At 45.2% G+C, this 19185-nt stretch overlaps 1 protein-coding gene across 3 annotated transcripts in view; it reads right to left on the reverse strand.

The window, feature by feature from the left end:
- PARVB (parvin beta) overlaps nt 1-19185 on the reverse strand; it is a 40522-nt gene that overhangs the window by 8488 nt on the left and 12849 nt on the right. For 2 of the 3 annotated variants that reach the window (XM_081861017.1, XM_081861016.1), the window contains exons 2-10: nt 13832-13921; nt 10939-11009; nt 9211-9313; nt 6870-7010; nt 5852-5967; nt 4291-4349; nt 3058-3077; nt 1544-1605; nt 306-374 (exon numbers count right to left, since the gene is read on the reverse strand). In XM_081861017.1, coding sequence (XP_081717143.1) covers nt 306-374; nt 1544-1605; nt 3058-3077; nt 4291-4349; nt 5852-5967; nt 6870-7010; nt 9211-9313; nt 10939-11009; nt 13832-13921 — 731 coding nt within the window. Of the gene's footprint in view, nt 1-305; nt 375-1543; nt 1606-3057; nt 3078-4290; nt 4350-5851; nt 5968-6869; nt 7011-9210; nt 9314-10938; nt 11010-13831; nt 13922-18302; nt 18419-19185 lie in introns of those variants that run through there. The other variant, XM_081861018.1, reaches the window with a different exon arrangement.

A 19185-nucleotide genomic window follows, 5' to 3' on the forward strand; every position in this document is an offset into this window, starting at 1 on the left:
GGGGAAACTCTGCAGGGGAGAAAGACAAGGGGATGTAATATTTACCTATGGCAGCGATGTAGCTTAAACTGGTCCTGTATTTAGGCTCAGATATTTGAGTGAGAAAGCAGCTTAGAGAGAGAGGTTTTTATCAGCAAAAACAGTCTTGGAGGAAAAGTTTTGTGTTTAAAACCCAGTCATCTAATAACATTTACAGCCTCCTGCAGACACTTTGATTTATTTCTTGATTTTAAAAAGGAAGATGTTTTAAAATATCTGAAGGCATGGTTTGACTGTCGACACTGGTGCTGAGTAATGCCTCTTACCTGGGTTTCTAATTCTGTCACTTCCAGATTAAGTTTATTTAAGTGCTTGTTCACAAACGTGATCAGGGACTGAAAAGGAAAAAGAACACAGCAGGCAAGGAAATTAATAAGCAACCGATATGCAGATTAAGGCTGCAACCCTAAGCCCATCTACTGGCATGCCTAGGACTGCACCGCTATTCATTTTACACTTCTAAGAAGGAATGTAAACACATTCACAATACAAAACCACCCATTTGTAAACCTTATGCTTATGCAGAAGGAAACTTTGGCAGGTTTATTATATTTGGAATTCAATGGAACGGAGACTGATTCACATTAAGTGTCTTTTGGCCATGCAAGCAGCCTCTGGTGGCATTCTCCAGCATGCTGCTCCCGTGGGGAAATGTCGTGCTCTGGAAGCGTCTGATGAAAGACAACTTGGACCTTCCGAGGAGGCTTGCTTTTAAACATTTTTAAGCACAAGAAAGCTCCTCAGTCAACAGACTCATCCACAAGCAACAGGGAGGGAGGAAGAACGTAAATCCTCAGGTCTCTACAAACTGCCTAAGGCAAAACTTTATTACACGCCTCTGCAGCTCGGCTCTTGAGTGCTTTGCCTGACTCTCCTTTGATTAATGTCTCTTGCTTGTGAGGATGGAGGGGCGAGTGAGTGAGTGGGCGTAGAAACTCGCCTACTGCACAAAATGTAAAAGTTGCATTCGCTGCTCCACCCACCTCTTCCTTTGGACTCTGCCACCCTTGGCAAGTGGCTGCCAGAAGGCTGCCCAGAAGACCAGAAGGGGAGGTGGCCCTCAGACCAAATAGGCTTCCCTGTTGTGGTGTGACTCTTCAGGGGTCAAAGGGCAGAAAGGAAGGAGCAGTGGAGTTCAGCAAAGGAAGGGCTATCAGCTGAGCGAGAGGCACTTCAGTTTTTGCTTCATCCAGGCTGCTGGTCATTTTTAAGTTTTTCATCCCAGGAAAAACACCCATTCTCAGAAACATGACAGAGATTTTTGTCAGAAACAGTAAATAGAGGGCAAATACAGGCTGGAATTTTTGTGCCAGCAACATAATGTGGAGGCTGCAAAAAAGTTGTGATCGTGAGGAGTAGGCATCTTGCAATAATCACCCAGCACCTAAAAGCCTTTGCTCCTGGTTCATGTCCTTAGACGAACCCTGGTGAAAGCAAGACCCTTGCTATCTGAAGAGAGTGGAAAAAATGCCCACTGGCCCATTAAATACAAATGGCATGTTACCTTTTTTACGACACTTAGTTTATCCGGAGCGTGGTCAAAGAGTGTGTCAAAAGCATCTCGCTCTGGTTTGAGAAAGGGAACAAGGTTTTAACAAATCAATAAACGCTTTAGTGAAAATTCACAGAAGCAAGATATGCATTATTCCATACTAATCTAAGTAATGGACTCACTGAGCAAGGGGAAAGCCAGTGATATGCAGTGGTTAGCGGAGCAGACTAGGATTCACCAATTCACCACTCAACCATGAAACTCACAGCCTAAGACACAAGATCTACCCACCCGGGAAGAATGGCAGATGAAGGTGATGGACTACATGGAACTGGCAGAAATGACTGGCAGAATCCGAGACCAGGGAGAAGAGTTGGTGGAAGAAGATTGGAAAAAATTTAAAGTTTATCTACAGAAACATTGTAAAATTAAGGAATGTTAGAAGGATGTTGGAATGAAGCTATGTGGTTTTAGCAGAAATGTTATAAAGGATTAAGTAAAAATGGATTGGTAATTAGTGAAAGAGGAGAATGTAAAATTATAGTATATCAAGATAAATTTTTAGCATAAAAAAAGATGGAAAGGACTTAATGAAATATCTAATTGAACTAGAATACAAAAAAGGGAGGTGTGAGGAGGTCAAGGAAATAAGCAAAGGAAAGAAAGTTATGTAAAGGTTGGATTTGTGTGTGTTTTTTTGTGCTTTGTTTGTTTAACTTTTTCTATTTTTCTTTCTGTAACCTTTAAAATTTTAATAAAATCTATTATAAAAAAAGAAAGAAACTCACAGCCTAGCTTACTTCACCAAGTTGCTGTGAGGATGAAATGAGAAGTATGCCACCTTGAGCTTCATGGAGGAAAGTTGGGATATAAATGAAATGAATGAATGAATGAATGAATGAAAATAAGCACAGAGTGCAAGCGTAGATAGCCTTCTGAGAAGTTAATCCCAGTTGTTGAGGAGTTGCACTGGATTTTTCAGTCCATTACTGCAAATGGCGGTGTTCCATGGGAAACAGAAAGTGCAGATCAAGCTGCACTGGGACTGAGAACAAAGAGGGCAAAAGAAGGAAGAGAACCTGCTGCAACAAGGAACAGGAGGCCAGCAAGATATATAAGATCATAACAGCTGTGGGATTGCCCCAAGCTCATGGGCAAGGCAGGAATGAGGGGTCCCTTCAGACCACAGGACTCAGGACTTGCTGGAAGCACAGAGAAGCTATGAGCTATCAACAGCAACAGAAAATAAGTTAACACTGTAGTTTGGCTATACATCAAAAATGTCCAGTGCAGTCCTAGTTGGCAAAATGGGATGCAAGAAGACAGGCTGCTCTAAGCCCAAAAGGAGAATGAGAGAATTGTTTTAATGTGCCACCTTGGACAAAAAAAGGTTTAAGGGCAACTCCTAAATTGTGGGAGACAAACTAAACAAGAGACAGCATTACTAGTTTGAAATGCAACTTTATTTTACTGCTTTTTGAAACTTGCACATGGATCATTATTATAGGTTAAAATCTTGTACTTACCAAATCTACCCATCATCATCCTGCAAATCAGAGTTTTAGAAAATGCTCAGTTAGTGCATTAATAATGGGCTCCTAAGAGCCCACAACTGAATAAGAAAACCCAGGTATATTCTCCCCCCCAACACACCCCAGACCAAGATCAATCTTGCTACACAATCTTTTATGAAAGGCAAAATTATTACCCCATAATGCCAGAGAACAATTTGCTTATATACTGCTATCATTATACTAAAATCTGAGCTCCAAGGAGGGTGATATGGGAATTCCAAGGCCTTGGGCACCTCCGCGGGGGGGGGGGGAGGGGGGGTGTCAGTGCTGGCCCAAGATGTATCGCTGCCTGAATCAAAGCACCCAAAGCTGGATTGCATCCTTCAGGCATCAAGTTCTGCCTTCTCTGAAATTCTGATGCCTGAAGAATTCTCCTTCATTTCACTGTCTTCCTGGCATTACTCAATGAATGACTATATAAGTATATAATTATGGACAAGTGCCCCCATTCCCAAGACAGGTTACCCACCACCACGACACAACACAGATCGGCAGGAGGGCCACTAGATGTATCATAGCTTTTATTTTCCGTCCATACAAGGCAACAGTGAGGCCCAACAGGCCTGTCTGATGCCCCACCTGAACCAAGGGAACACCCTAGAATATGTCTGCAGAAACGTCTGCAGCACACAGGAGTTCCTTCAAGGCAGAGAAGCATGAAAACCACTGGTGTACATACCTACAATGGTCTACAAAGGTCCAGAAACTGTTTAGGGGGCACAACGGAAGGGGCTGTCCCAGATGATCCCAGGCGAGAACTTTCTGAGCACTCCCCATGAGCTCAGGGTAGGACAGGGGTCAGCAAACTTACCACGCCTCAGGCCAGTGTCTCCAGCACAGATTGCGCGGCGGGCCAGGGGGGCGGGAGTGTGTGCCCATACACGTGCGCACATGCTATTTCTGGCACACTTCCGGGGCAGAGGAGCACCGGAAATAGCTTGTGCGCATTTGCACAGGCCTCCTCCAACTCGGATGTGCACCGGAAATAATGCTTGCACATGTGTACAAGCTATTTCTGGTGCTCCTCTGACCCGGAAGTACGCAGCCATGCAGCGCAGCACCGGTAAGAGCGGGCGGCAGCAGCAGGCGGCAGGGGTCGCCGCGGCCCGGATAAACGAGTCCCTCGGGCCTTATCCAGCCCACAGGCCTTAGTTTGGGGACCCCTGGTGTAGGAGAAGGGCTTACTCTGTGGTGGTGGTGAGCTCTTCTGTGACCTGGGCTGTCTGGAGAAGACCTTCCCGCTTCTGGAAGACAGAAAGGAGAATGCTTGTGGCACAACACTAAATTCTGCTTGAACTGTGACTGAAAAGGCTGCTTGCCACCATCACAAATGTAGGTGTCAATCATGTAAAAGCAATAACAGCATCTCAGTGCCCATTATTTTTCATTTAAAGTACAAATGAAAGCTATGGGTGGTCGTTGCCCATCTCTGAAAAGGCCCTCTTCTCTCACAAACAGAAGAAGCGCACCGCTTGTCTACCACATCATCAGACATGCATTATCTTAAAAATAAAAACACCCTTTTTTCTTCAAATTGACTGATTAAATCTACATACAGCTGAAACAAAGAGTTAGTTGGTTAAAACAAACAGGAGTTCCTTAAGAAGATGACAGCCTTGATTATTAGCTGATGGTTCCAAAGAAGAAAGAAAAAGATAAAAGTAGTGTTCCAATTTAAGGTAAAGTCCTTTGTAAACTCTTCTTCTCTGTCAGAATCTGTATTGGCCCATGGCAAATTACCATACAAATGCATCAAAGAAGCATTCTAAAATATGTGTTCTTTTGCTCCTCTTGAGCAAGAGAAAGCATTCGTGCAGGCTCTGAAATCCCTGCTTAACCTAAAAGTTGTGCCACCTAGTGGTGCCTTTCTAAAATACTGCACTTTTAAAAGCAACAAAGGAGATTGACGCCCTGCTTGCACCATGTTGCTATGTGGATTGTTTCTCCTGTCAGAAGTCTTTTATTTTTCCCTCCTCCAACAAATGGAGATAATCAAGCAAGGAGGCATCTTTGAAAATGCAAAGGCCAAAGTCAGGCCCACTCTCCTTTGCCATCAGCAAAACAATTTCATCCCACTCCCAAGTGACCACAGCTTTAAATGAAAGACAGACCTCTGAAGCCAGGGAGATGTATTAATCTCTCACATTCAGTGGAGAGTTTATAGATGCGAGGAAATTGCCCTGCACCTTTGGGGACTTTGCAAAGTTACACATCAATCTGTCTACTGGTGCTGTTTATGGCAAATTGTTTTCTTCTCCCACAGTCCCTAAGAAGTAACATCAAGTCACAGAAAACAACCACCATCAGCAAATTGTTTATTTAGCATATTGCAGCTACAGCTGTTATCAATACAGAAGTAAAAAAAAATAAAATCCAAACATAGCACAGACCTTCATCAATTATGAAATGTACGCAGCTCTTAACAGCCACAGGCAAGAAAAACAGGGGTGCTTCCATGCACAGAAGATAGGGGCACCCAACCCTTGCTTTTCTGCTTTTCCCTTCCTTGATTTCTGCAGAATCCAGAAGAGCCACTTTGCTCCCAGATTTCTGGAATCCAAAAGGCACTCTGTATCTAAGGGATCAGCTCCCTTTCCCCAGCTGGGAGTCGGGTGTGTGTACCATATTTCCACTGGGAAAACACATTTCCCAAGTCAATCTCGGGAAAGAAGGATCTCTAAAAAAGTGCAACCAACTTTCAGAAAACTGTAGGAAATACATACATAAGGTTTCAACAGGCCCTTACCCTTACGACAACCACTTGCACAGAAACATGTTCAGGAAGTCGGATGGGAGCCCGGAAGTGCATCGCCAGAGCTACCAGCAGGTGGAGAATGGACACCAGGTTCTTGCCATGGATTGCTTGGAGGGAAACACAGGTATATAGAGAGACACAAATTTTAAAAGGCAATTGAGGGAAAACATTTTCTGGGTAAGTTTTGGATCAGTGATCTGGGGTTGACCCTCTGCCTCCAGGGGCCCGCAAGAACCCTGCCTCTCCACTGTCTTCCGCAGAGCCTCTTCTTCAGAATGGCACATCTTTTGTACTCCAACCTCCAACCACGGCAACTGCGAGTTACCTGGGGGCATCTTTATTTCTCCCCGATTCCTTCTGCCTGCATCCCCAGGTCTCTCTCAGGTCACATTCAAACCACACACCGAAAGCGCCATGGGACCACTTTAAACATTCATGGCTTCCCCCAAAGAGTTATGGGACCTGTAGTTTTTCAAGGGTGCCTATTCCCCTCTCAGAGCTACAATTCTCAAGAGGGATTGACTGTTAAACCACTCGAGGAGTTGAAAAAAGCAGGTTCTTAGTCACGGGTACAAAAATACGCTGGAACATATGGGGAACAGCAGATGAAAACTGACATCAGAATGGTGTCCCAATAAGAGCTTTGAGTGGGGGGGGGGGGCTCAGTGTCCTGTATGGCAACTTGCTCTTCCCCATGAGCGGCAAAATGAGCTAAATGACACAAATCAAGCCATTTTGTATAATTTACACGAGTTGCAGAAGACTGCTTTGCCTTTGCTAACCTGCCCAATGCCAGGGCGGGGAGGGGGGGATTTCTGTGATCACACCAGCCTGCCTTACACAGATGTGCGTCTACCTGACCAGTACTGTCTACTTGGACTGACAGCTGCTCTCCAGGGTCTCAAGCAAAGATCTTCCCCAGTCTTGCTATCTGAGTGGAGACAAAAGGGGCTGGCAGGGGAGCAACTCTGCCCTGGAGCCACGGCAAACCCAACCCAGAGCTTCTTACAGTCAACGTTCCACTTGATAGCCCAGCCATGGGGTCTCAGCAAATCGTGGACAGCTTCCAGGACAGTCTGCAGCTTTTGTTTCTGGCCTATTTCCGACTGTGTCACTTCGGCCACGTTGAGCTTACGGCCAGCTAGTTTCTCTGGGTTGGGAAAACAGACAAGCAGAGACAAGATTCTTCAGGTAGCGCAAAAGGGATGGGGAACATGGACCCCCTGCAGCCAGTTCCTCACCTGGCCAAGTACAAACCCATCAGCTTTTTAAAATTAAATTTTATTTATATTTTAAGATGGTTATAAGCCACACCTACCAAATTTTTCGCTCTATAGGACGCACTTTTTCCCCTTCAAAAATGAAGGGGAAATGTGTGTGCGTCCTATGGAGCGAAGACGCCATAGCCCCGTGACCCTCTCCTGGCTGGAGAGGTGACGCGCGGCTATGGCAGCAGCCTCTCCGCTGCGCCTTTCCGCTGCTCCCTGACCTGCTCTTTGGGGCTGGTGGTGGGCTTCCCCCCGCCAGCCCCAAAGAGCAGGTCAAAAGGAACCTGAAGCCTGGAGAGCAAGAGGGGTCGTTGCGCACCGACCCCTCTCGCTCTCCAGGCTTCCAAGGTAGCCGCCTGAACGCATCTTAAATGGCACCGTGTTTTAGAGCGGGAAAACAAGAGGGGGAAAATTCTCCCCCTCTCTGCGCAGCACCTCCTGCCGCTTCGCTGAAGGGGCGCTGGGCAGAGAGGGGGAGATTTTTTTTTCTTGTTCTCCCCCCTCTAAAACAAGGTGCGTCCTATTGTCCGGTGCGTCCTATGGTGCGAAAAATGCGGTATATTTCAATAAGAATAAAATCAACAAAAGTATCCAGTAAAAACATCAATAAATCCAATGTGATTGGTTAAAAAGAGAAAATTCATATTTCAAAGGCCTGTCCATAAACAAAGATGGTTTCCAAAACATGTCTGAAAGAAGGGAGGGGTGGTTTCTGCCAAATGCCCAGTGCTGGGGAGTTCCACAGGACAGGGCCTGCAGTACTAAAGGGTTGGTCCCCAGCGGAGGCCAACTAAACCCCAGGGATGTGGGGAACCACCAGGAGTGACCCACCAGAGGATCTCAGTGATCAAGGTGGAGTATAAGGGATCAGACAGTACTTAAGGCATTTGGGCTCCTGCATTCTGCAAACATTTAAGCTTCCAGACCAGATACAAGGGCAGCTCCACATAAAGCATATCACAGTAATCAGTCATGGACCACTGAGGTCAAGCTGTCATAGACCAGGAACTAAGGCGGTCTCATTCACCTGGTTCACACCACTCAAATCCTGGCTTCATAAACCAGGATCTGCACCTGGAAGCCCCCTTTGCTCATCCCTTCATGAGAGTCAAGTGGCAGTAAAGTATAGCTTCCCATTACCCGTGAACTGGGAATGGTGGTTAAAGGCTTTCAAACAAGCAAAGAATCATAAGCCGCGGCTTCATGCACAGGCCTGATTGAAATACATTAACCAAGGAATGGTTAACTGCAACTTCCTGGCTTGGTTCCCTGCTGGTGGCCAGTCCACCGTCCCTCAGGCCTTGTGGGGGGCTGGACTATATTTTGAAAAAGAAAGAAAGAATGAATTCCTATGCCCCACAAATAACCCAGAAATGCATTTTAAATAAAAGCACACATTCTACTCATGTAAAAACACTAGGCAGGCCCCACAAATAACCCAGAGATGCATTTTAAGTAAAAGGACACATTCTACTCATGTAAAAACATGCTGATTCCCAGACTGTCCATGGGCCAGATTTAGAAGATGATTGGGCCGGATCTGGCCCCTGGGCCTTAGGTTGCCTACCCCTGATTTAGCATTATGAGAACCATCTCTCTCCTCATCTGGCATGGCCACAGGGAGAGCCTTTTGCTTCCACTTTTTGATTAATCAAAGCTTGCCCCATCTCAAACCACGGTTTGCGCAGTTGGCTTGCCTCAAAAAAACATACTTAAGATCGACCAGTTGAAGCTATGGAAATACTGTAACGTTGAACTACGGTCAATCAAAAATGGAAGCATTTGCCTCCTTTTCATTAGTCTCAAACCACGGTTTGCGCAGTTGGCTTGCCTCAAAAAAACATACTTAAGATCGACCAGTTGAAGCTATGGAAATACTGTAACGTTGAACTACGGTCAATCAAAAATGGAAGCATTTGCCTCCTTTTCATTAGTCTCAAGTCCAAAACACAGCCCTTTTGGTTTAGCAAAGCCTGCTGTTCCTCAGCGACCAACATGGCTGAGTGGTGATTCAAACCCAGGTTCCCCTCGGTCCAGCTCCAGCCCTCAGTCCACTGCCACCTGCCTACAGCCGCCACTCACCCAAGAGCTTCTGTAGCACCTGCCCATCATAGACATCCTCCTCAAGCTGCTTGACAATGATTCTTTCTTCAACCAGGACATCATTTATCCAGTCAATTAAAACCTGGCACAATAAAGGAAAGACATAGATTACTTGGTTGGTCCTAATACATTATTTCGTTCTATCTATCCTTTGGGGGGGGGGCTCAAGTCAAGCAGACTTTTCTGGGAAACTAAGAAATTTATTATGGTGCCAGATTTCCTGTATTGGAATTAAATTCTTTGGCTGCATTTCACAAAAATAGCACCTTGCAAAACACTTGCAAGCCCCATGCAGGCAAAAAAGGATCGTCTGATGTCACTGCAACATCAAGTGATTGACAGGTGGGCAGCTCCACCCACCAGTCAGAACGTAGCCCACAAAAGGTGGGGAGATAACCATCTGGCTCACCAACTAGACCTAGTCTATACCCTAGTGAACCAACTAAAAAATATCAGTATCAGCGAAGCAAATGGACAAACTGGGAATTTACTAATGTCTTCTGGGTTTCTTTTTTTTTTTTTTTTTCAGTGACTGACCTGCGAGAAGAAGGTAAAAATGCTATCAACGCGCCGATGTCCCCTGCTCTCCCTGATCTGTACCCGGAAGATTGTGGATTAAGAGGTCTAAATAAAATACAGCTTATGGGAGGCTAAATTATGGCTCTGTGCAAAGAGATAAGATTTTTCAGGCAAGGTGATTTGCCAGTCCTGAAGTTCTGTAAATTACTTGGGTGTGCATAATTCCAAAAAGATTTGCAAAGCCATTGTGCAATAGATTGTGCACTACAGAACTTAATTCAAGATGCATTCTATTGACTACCACCAGTTCTTTCAAACTAGTCTAAGCTATTTAATTAAAAATGATCCTGTTATTCCATCTGAGCTACCTTCCAAGTTATGGAAAAACTTGCAAGTCAGCTATTACTGATAACCCCAGGGAGAACTTCCTTTAGCCCAGTAAGAAGATATTCTCTTTCTGTTCTGCACTTGATTCTACAGTTGGTCTTGCCCAAAGCTATGACAGTTAATGTTCTAATCATTTCCAAACACACACAGTGCCGGCAGCTCTGAATCTACCACGCACTTGCTTCCTCGGGCGACAGACAAATACAGTGGTACCTTGGTTTGTAACCATTTTGGATTACAACCGTTTTGGAATACAACCACGTCAAACCTGGAAGTGTGTGTCCCCTTTTTTGGATTACACCTTTTGTTTGTTTGTTTGTTTTTTTGGAGGAAGAGGCCCAATTGGTGAAAGCGCGTCTTGGGTTACAACCTGTTTTACTATACAACTGGACCTCTGGAACGGATTATGGTTGTAAACCAAGGTACCACTGTACAGACTAAGCTGCATTTTCGGGGACTTTGCTTTGGAAGGTATCACCACCAGATATCAATAGCTTCGTTTCTCAGGACCCACTTTTATCTCCAACTTGATGGCGACTCCTTCTGTGGAACCAAAGTCACAGAGAATGATTCACAGAAATGCTGCAACTTTCCTGCCTGTGCAATTTTGTTTTTTAATGGGGGGGGTGCATTAAAAATGTGATTTGCCTGCCTGCATTGAATCTGAAATAGTACTGTCCTTTCTACCACCTCCAGGCAGGCAGCAGCTGCAAATCCAGCCAGTTTTCCACTCCAATTTGGAAAAGTGTGTGTGTTCTTGCAGCAGAGAAAGGCAAAGCTACTAATCAATGAAGCCCTTACCTTGATGAGTTCTTTAAATTTGGCTTCCTCCTTTGAGTTGGGATCAATCATGGTGCGTTCTTCATTCTCCTCTGCCGGTTTAGAAGACAAGCGCTGAGTTAGAGCCATCAGGGGACACACACACAAGCACACTGCCTTGGAGACGGGTTCTCAAAAGCCAGATTCATAAGCGGAAGAACCCAGTCATGGTACAAAGTTAGAAGCAATATCAAGCCATCACGGGGACGTGACATGTCGAAGGATGCAAGATCACACAGGGCTAGTTTCCTCAAAGTTAAACTGGCCACACCCTTTTGTGAACGGGCCTTTCGATCACACGGCCTGCAACACGCTGACCTGACCCTTCTGGTCCTCAAGGCACAGCTCCTCAGAGCGGCAAGTGGGTGATCAGTTCCTTTTTCATCATCCAGCCAGAACCCTTTTCTTTATTGTCTTAAGATGGCAGAGAGTGAGGACTGCCACTATGCTCCAATGGAAAACTTACTGTGTCAGTGGACTTGGGAGTCCTATAATAAACTCACAAAGAATGTTTTATTTTCCGTACAGTCAAACCTTGGTTCCCGAATGGTTTGGCTGCCAAACAAATCAGCCCCTGAACACTTAAAAACCTGAATGTGAGTGTTCCAGTTTGTGAATGTTTTTCAGAAGCTGAACATCCAACATGGCTTCCGCTTGAGTGCAGGAAGCTCCTGCAGCCAACTGGACGCCATGCCTTGGTTTTCGAACCATTTCAGGAGTCGAACGGACTCCCAGGACAGATTAAGTTAGAGAACCACAGTACCACTGTATTTGGTTGTCCTCACGAAAGTCTTGTGGAGTGGGTTACTAAGATCTTTGTTTCTCTTTTTAAAAAGAAGAGGAGGAGAAGGAGGAGGAGGAGGAGAAAAAGAAAAAGAAGAAGAGAGGGGGAGAGTGAATCTGCCTGAAGGCACCCTCCAAATACCATGGCTAATGAACATACCCCTGGACAGAGTGGCTCCAGTCCAGAGGCTGTCACACAATAAGCATGGGGTTGCCCCATGGCTGAGGATTCACGGCTGCAGCTGGATGCTGAAACAGGGTGCCAAGGGGCCTCCCCTTCCCCCCTCCGCAGTGCAGATGCAGAGCACAGCAGAATGCAGAAGCCAAGGCGCACATGCCGTTCCCAAACCTGGGTGGGGGTTCGCACAAGGAAGGCTTCCTTCGACACTTAAGCCTTGCTTTTGCTAAAATGAGTTTTTTTCTTGCCAAGAAATCCGAACAAGTACTTTGAATCAAATGGCAGTGGACTATAAAGGTGACTCATTAATTTGATTAGACTCAAAGTAAGTGTAATTCCCGGGTGTCTATTTTAACTTTGTTTTTATCTTAAATAAATGTATACTTATCCATGTTTTACAACGGTCTGTGGTGATGAGCAATAAATATTTGCTGTATCATAGAATATGCTTCCCAGAGAGGTCCATAAATGAATATCCCTTTCTTTTTTAAAAAAAGAAGAGGGCACAAGGCATTGTTCTAGTAGACTCATTCGGTTGATATCCTTATGATGCTGAATCTATTCAGAGTTATATGAGTGGGCCCTGCAGCAAAAGGTTGCAGTCTTTTCCCGACATGCGTTTGTTATCTGGGGGACAGGAAGTTTGCACCAGGGACAAGATTTCCTACTCTATCTTGGAACATCATGTGCACTTTTTCTGAACATTTAAAAGTACAACCAGTCTGTGAGTCAATGGAGCACGAGGCTACGTGAAGCAACTGCTTATTTGGTTGGCCTGGGAGGCAATATAAGGAACCCCATCTCTCACCTGAAAACAACAACACTGGACTGCATCCTAGGGCTGCTGAAAGCTACTGTCTCTTAGCCCAGCCCTCAAGCCTGCAATAGAGGTGTGCCAACAAACTATGCAGTATTTATTGATTTATCTATCTATGTAAAGTACTTACTGTATATGCCACCACACTAATTAAATTAACACCAAGTTAACACACAACAAAACAACAGTACAATATTCAGCATGCAAAAGAAACAACCTAACATATCACAATTCACAATAATGATGGACTGTTCAGCTGGGCCAGGGAAAACTTAAAATGAAAGGGTTGTTGTAGATGCTTCTCCTCTAGTAAAACACACAAAAATGGGAGATAAGAGTCATGGATAACAATGCAGAGGTGTAACACACTGAGGTTGCACAACACTGCAGGGGTGTTGTAAATCAGCTCTTCCGCAGTCACTGCCCCTTTTGCATTTGGCTTGGAGTTTGCATTAGCAGGCTTGCCATGGGTTTTAATTTTTTTAATAGCTTTACATTAAATGAGAACTGGGATGCAAAGAAAAGGAGTGTTGCTCTTTTGCCACTACTAGTGTTTTGAGAGCGAGTGGGATGAGCACACAGTTGCCCAATCCAAGCCAGATTAAAATCCTGGATTTCACCATCGGCGTCACTCTGCTCCACTTGGGAAACATTTTAAAATAGCTTCTCCAGCGTGAACCAGGAAGTGACCTCCCCAGACAACAGTTTGTCTCTCTCCTCCTGTTCCAGTCACTCCATTGTATTGTCAGGGCTTCCCCCCTGATTCTCAGGCTGCGTTCAGACATTACATTAGCTTTCCTGGTTGCAATGCTAGCACTCCCGTTCCAGTCAATCATGTTGATTGTGGAACTGCAGTGCTTTTTCACCAGACACTGCCATGCAGCGCTGTATTTTAAAATGAGGGAAAGAACTGCATGCTGGGACTCAACCCCAGATGATGGAAAAGACAGCGAAGCTGCGCCACAAAACTCCAGCACTTGACTGGCACTCTTCCAGATGGATTATGTCAAGCCTGATCCCTCTGTTCTCCCCCTCACAGTAACTGAAGCTCTTTTGTTTTGATCTCTTAATCCACAAGTAGCATTTATATACTGTACCGAGTAAAGTATCTTCCGGGTGCAGATCAGGGAGAGCAGGGGACATCGGCGCGTTGATAGCATTTTTACCCTCTTCTTGCAGGTCAGTCACTGGAAAAAAGGGAAACCCAACAGACATTAGTAAATGCACAGTTTGTCCATTTGCTTCACTTTTATTCAGAGTAGAGCCAAACATTCCTCAGGTTCATTTTTGCATGGAATGTAATTGTTTTAGTGAATAGCTCCCCTGCTCTCACACACACACAAACACACAGAAACTCACTCTCTCTTTTGTGGCTGTTTGCAGCCCTCCTAATCCGCAGCTGCCTTTTTGAGGCTGTGGAAACACAAGACATTTAAAGCACACACACCCCCACCTGCAAAGAACCCTGGGAACTGTAGCGTCCTCCCCACAAAACTACCATTCCCATTCCCATTCCCAATTCCTGGGATTCGGGAGTGCAGCGAATGTGCTTTAAATGTATGGTGTGTACACAGCCAGAGACTATTTCTCCCTTCGCTTCATTCCCCCTCATATTATCCGGAGCCATCAGATGACGCACTGGAGAGATGATGTCACAACACACAACACACAAGGTAGTTGGAGCTCCTTTTGAGTGAGGTCAAAGCTGACAAGTAAGTGCTATTTAGCAGTTCTGTAGTAAACACCAAGTTGACTTACCTACGGCACAAGACTCAGCTATACAGCTGCAAATAAAACGTTTTAAGTGTGCTTTAACTGCAAAGACACTAGATGGCGAAGTTTAGAACCTTTTTTTATATGTATCTAGATTCCACCTGGAACTAGGATAGGGAAAAACATGAGGACATCACAGCACATAGTTTCATAGCTAATTATTACATATGGGTGGCTTAATAGGAGCCAACTCCTAAGGACAGTGGGGGCTTTGGCCCCCACAATAAAAAAATTAATAATTTAATAATCTTTTTTTTTATTTATACCCCACCCATCTGGCTAGGTTTCCCCAGCCACTCTGGGCGGCTTTGATGGGCATTCCCATTCAAATGGTGTGTGTGCACTGCATCATGGGATCGATTATGCGGGGTGGAGCTTACCTTGGCCCCCGCAGTATTTTATTCAAGTTGGCATCCCTGGGCAGGCTACAAACAAACAAATAAAAGTAGCTTGCCATTGTTAGTGACAACTATGTGTCATCACATCTAGTTCTGTAGTAAGGCAATTAAAACATACAAGAAAGTGTGTGTGTGTTTTTCTAGGTTTTGAACAGTTCTTGCTTTTATCGGTAAGTTACCTTGAGTCTCACCAGGGAGTAAGGGTATATGTGTGTGTTTGTGTGTAGTGTACAGTATCATTTGTTCTAGAACTGTACACCTCAAAACACATGGAAGTAGGGAAACTGCTCAGTTTTCTATGTTGCTTTTAACTCTTTCTATTGTATCTCATACATCTCCATGAGATCTGTGTGCAGAAGGCGATAAGGAAATGGATAATTTTAAAGCGTCCCATGTCACAAATCACCTCCTCCTCCCTGACAGGCCTGCTTTCCACCTGCAGGCTGATTTTCAGCATGGCAGCCCCTTCAAACAAGAAATTCATTCCCGGGCATTCTGGATCAGTGCAGAGGCTGGACTGTTCCACATTTTCACCTGAAAGTCCGAAAGCGCCTTTTAAAAGAAAGTTATTTAGCAGGAGGGCAGCGTGAGAGCGACTGTGAAAACCCCACTTTCCGTACTTAAAAGGTGCTTACAAGTTCTGTAGACCTTCAGGCTGAAGTGAAGGCAGTGTTCAAAACTCTCATTGTTCCAGGCACATTTTGTAGCAGGGAATTTCATTAGTGCAAGCAGGTTCTGAGCTCTGGGCACAGATTTCAGATTAAAACTGCAGAGTGGAAGTCAAGGACCTTTTTCTGCCACCCACCCCACTCTCTGAAGACTGGAGAAGAGACCCTCTTAAGCAGTGGTAGGCAACCTAAGGCCCAGGGGCTGGATGCAGCCCAATCACCTTCTAAATCTGGCCCACGGATGATCCGGGAATCAGTGTGTTTTTACATGAGTAGAATGTGTCCTTTTACTTAAAATGCATCTCTGGATTATTTGTAGGGCCTGTCTGGTGTTTTTACATGAGTACAATGTGTGCTTTTATTTAAAATACATCTCTGGGTTATTTGTGGGGCATAGGAATTCGTTCATTCCCCCCCCCAAAAAAAAATAGTCCAGCCCCCCCCCCCAAGGTCTGAGGGACAGTGGACTGGCCCCCTGCTGAAAAAGTTTGCTGACCCCTGCTCTTAAAGAGTAGTAGGGGTGTGTGAAAAATGAACATAAGACTTTAGCTTGAGTTCCTTCATTTTCAGCTTTGTATTCTTGTTATTAAAAAGTGCGCCTAGACATTCTGTTGTTGCGCCCGTAACCTAGGTTTAAGGTTCCATTTAGCTCCTTGCTTTCATACCTCAGTTTCTAACACTGAGTGAAGAAGGCAAAAGTCTCCTAGGATCCTCTGCAGAGTGGGAAGGGAAGAGAGAACATGAGCTGTCAAGTGTTCACAGTGCTTTGTACTTCACACCAATTATTTGCTGCCCTAATTAGCACAAGCTGAATAAGGAGATTTAAATGGGAAAACAAGAGAGACTTTAGCTGGCCCATATAATGAGGCACACAGCCATGTCTGAGACCAGCAAGCTTGTTGGTTTAAAATTTCAGACGTAAAGAACAATCTATTCCTCTGAGTGGTGCATCAATAAAACCACTAGCACATTTACAAAGGTAAGCAGGGTCTGGTATGGTTTCAAAATGGATGCTGAGATTGGTGCATCACAGTGTGTTGAACTAAATGATCCCTGGAGTCTCTTCCAAGTCTACAATTGTATGTTTCCATTTCTATCTTCAAACATCCACTCAGCTCTAACCTTCCTCTCCCATATATTGGACACTGGAGGGGGGCAGAGAGCAAATACGCCGCCTTTTTCCTGCTGTTGGATTACTCGGGAGCAGAGAACATCTCCAACAATAACGGAACACCTCCATTTGCCCACATGCTGAATGGATGAGAATTATAATTCTTATAACAGACACGCAACGTTTGTGCAGGACGCCAAAACCAAGTCCCCAGGGGATGAGCGTACAATGATTTAACAGCAGGTTTCCTCATGACTGTACTCAAATGTGAGCTCATTCCAAATTATGGCAGGATATGAAGCATATCTGGATTCCTCAAGAATGAGGCACAGACCACAAAGCCAATCCTGCACTTTGCATGTGGGCCTTTTAAAATCCACTGGGCCTCCAAACAGCTTGCCAGATGAAGTTTGCAACTGGGGGTTCTGAATAAAATAAAGCTCCTTGTTTCTACAGCATAATTTTGCTAAAGAAACAGAAGCAAAATTGCCAACTATTATTTTATGGCACTGGTCAGCAAAACTGCATCCTGGCATGTAACCAGTAATGGGTTCGAAACGTTTGTAAACTTCAAAAATGGCCTAGCAAATATCCATTTTTTATCGATCCCACTCTGCCAATCTCAATGCTGTTTTCTTAGCAAGTCTAACTTTAGCTCCCTCAAAAGTGTTTTGCCTTAGAGTAATTGCTTCAAGCCCAAAAACTGCTTGAGGAGGGAAATACATGGAAAATGTTATGGCTATAAACTAAGACCAATGAAGGATTTCAAGGTGGTGTTTGCCAACTCTTTAACCAACTCCTGCTCCTATGCCTTGTTCTGCCAACATCAGAAGGCCAGAATGCTGTATTTTTCAGGTCCAGAGCCATGGGAACAGATCTTTCTGCTCAGGTGGCAATCCTATGCATATATTATCAACAACTCCTGCAAACGTGATCATCACATCATGACGATCTCTGCACTTGGACAGACTTGCACACACAGCTCTAGTTAATCTGAAGTGTTGTTGTTGTGCCAGCAAACAATGAGTGCGGACGGAGCCAATCTAGCATCACTGCGCCACCGCAAAGCATGCTCTCAGGCTCATATTACAGCACATTTTGATACAGTCGTTATCAGCAAGCTCATTTTCTATTGTTGAAATCAATGGCCTCGGTTTCTCTTCCCCTCCCGCCCCACCTTCAGCTATTTGCAATCTCTGGAACAGATCATGTCCTGCATTTCCCAAACACCCCCATGGACTCGGAAGCTGGCAGAGGAACTAAAATGTGGAACTAAAAATAAATCATGCCCAATGATCCTCCCCATTCTGCAATTCAACAAAGAGCAGGCAGATGTGGGGGAGAGAGAGAATATGCTCTGTCCTTAATTTTATTTTTTTTATTTTTAAATCCCACTTGCCAAGACTGCTGAGCTGTGCTCTATTTCTGAACTAAGCACTAAGCTGGCAAGGAGAGCATCAAATGTCCCAATGAAGAAAACTCCCAAACCTCATCACATTACCACTTGCTCTGGGACGGAAAAGTTAAGTTCACCGCCAGGAAATATTCCTCTTCCATGCAGGTAGTTCTAAAAGTTGGGGGGGGGGGGTTGTTAGTAGAGAGTCACACATTTTCCTACCTCCCGTTTTCTTGCGTTTTTTACAAAGCAGGCCTGCCATTCCGGCCCCTTGGAATGTAAGGCTACGTATTGCTGCAGACCAGCCTTGGACAGTCCCAAATGTCTAAAAAGGAGGGAGGCAGATGGACAGGGACTGACCTGCAAGCCTGGGTTAATTTGGTCGCAGTGACATGGGAGGAGACGGCCGGGCAGCAGCAGTTGCGAGGGGTGGGAAGAGGAGGGTGGAAGAGAAGCACATGGCAGGGCAGGGCAAAACTCACGAAGAACGAAGAACGGGCTGCCAGCAACACAGCCAAATCCTCCGCCACTTTCTCCGAGCCTGAACAGAGGGAGGAGGCCCTTCTCCTCTTGCTGCCGGTTTGTGAGGTAAGTCTGTCATCATGCCGTGTGGAGAGCCTGGCTCTGAGCGCTGCAAAGACCTCTGGGGTGCAAGAGCGCCTCTGCAACTGCCCCACATCACACTTTCACCTCCATGGGATTTCCGGGTGTGGAGGCTGCCCAGGGTGCGAAAAACTGAAGGGAGCCTGTGCCTTTACTACAAGAGTCCCCCCGCTCCCCAGCCATAGCAACCCCTTTATTCCCCCACCCACATGCACCGAGATATCAACCATTTGCTGTAGGAGAAACCAACTTTTTATTCATTCATTCACTGCGTTTATCTCTCTCTTTTTTCTCCAAGGAGCTCAAGGTGGTGTACAATATCTGCCCCTTCTCCTTCAATCCCGGCAGCAACCCTGTGAGGTAGGTTAGGCTGGGAGACAGTGGCCCCCAAGGTCACCCAGTGGCCATGTGGGGAAGGAAGGAGTGAATCTTTATTTGCGTCAGCCATCGGCCATAGCAATAAAAACAACAATACAATATACAAAGAATAGAAATAAAAATA

The sequence above is a fragment of the Podarcis erhardii genome (assembly GCF_964252035.2).
Source record: "Podarcis erhardii genome assembly, chromosome: 5".
Taxonomy (NCBI): domain Eukaryota; kingdom Metazoa; phylum Chordata; class Lepidosauria; order Squamata; family Lacertidae; genus Podarcis; species Podarcis erhardii.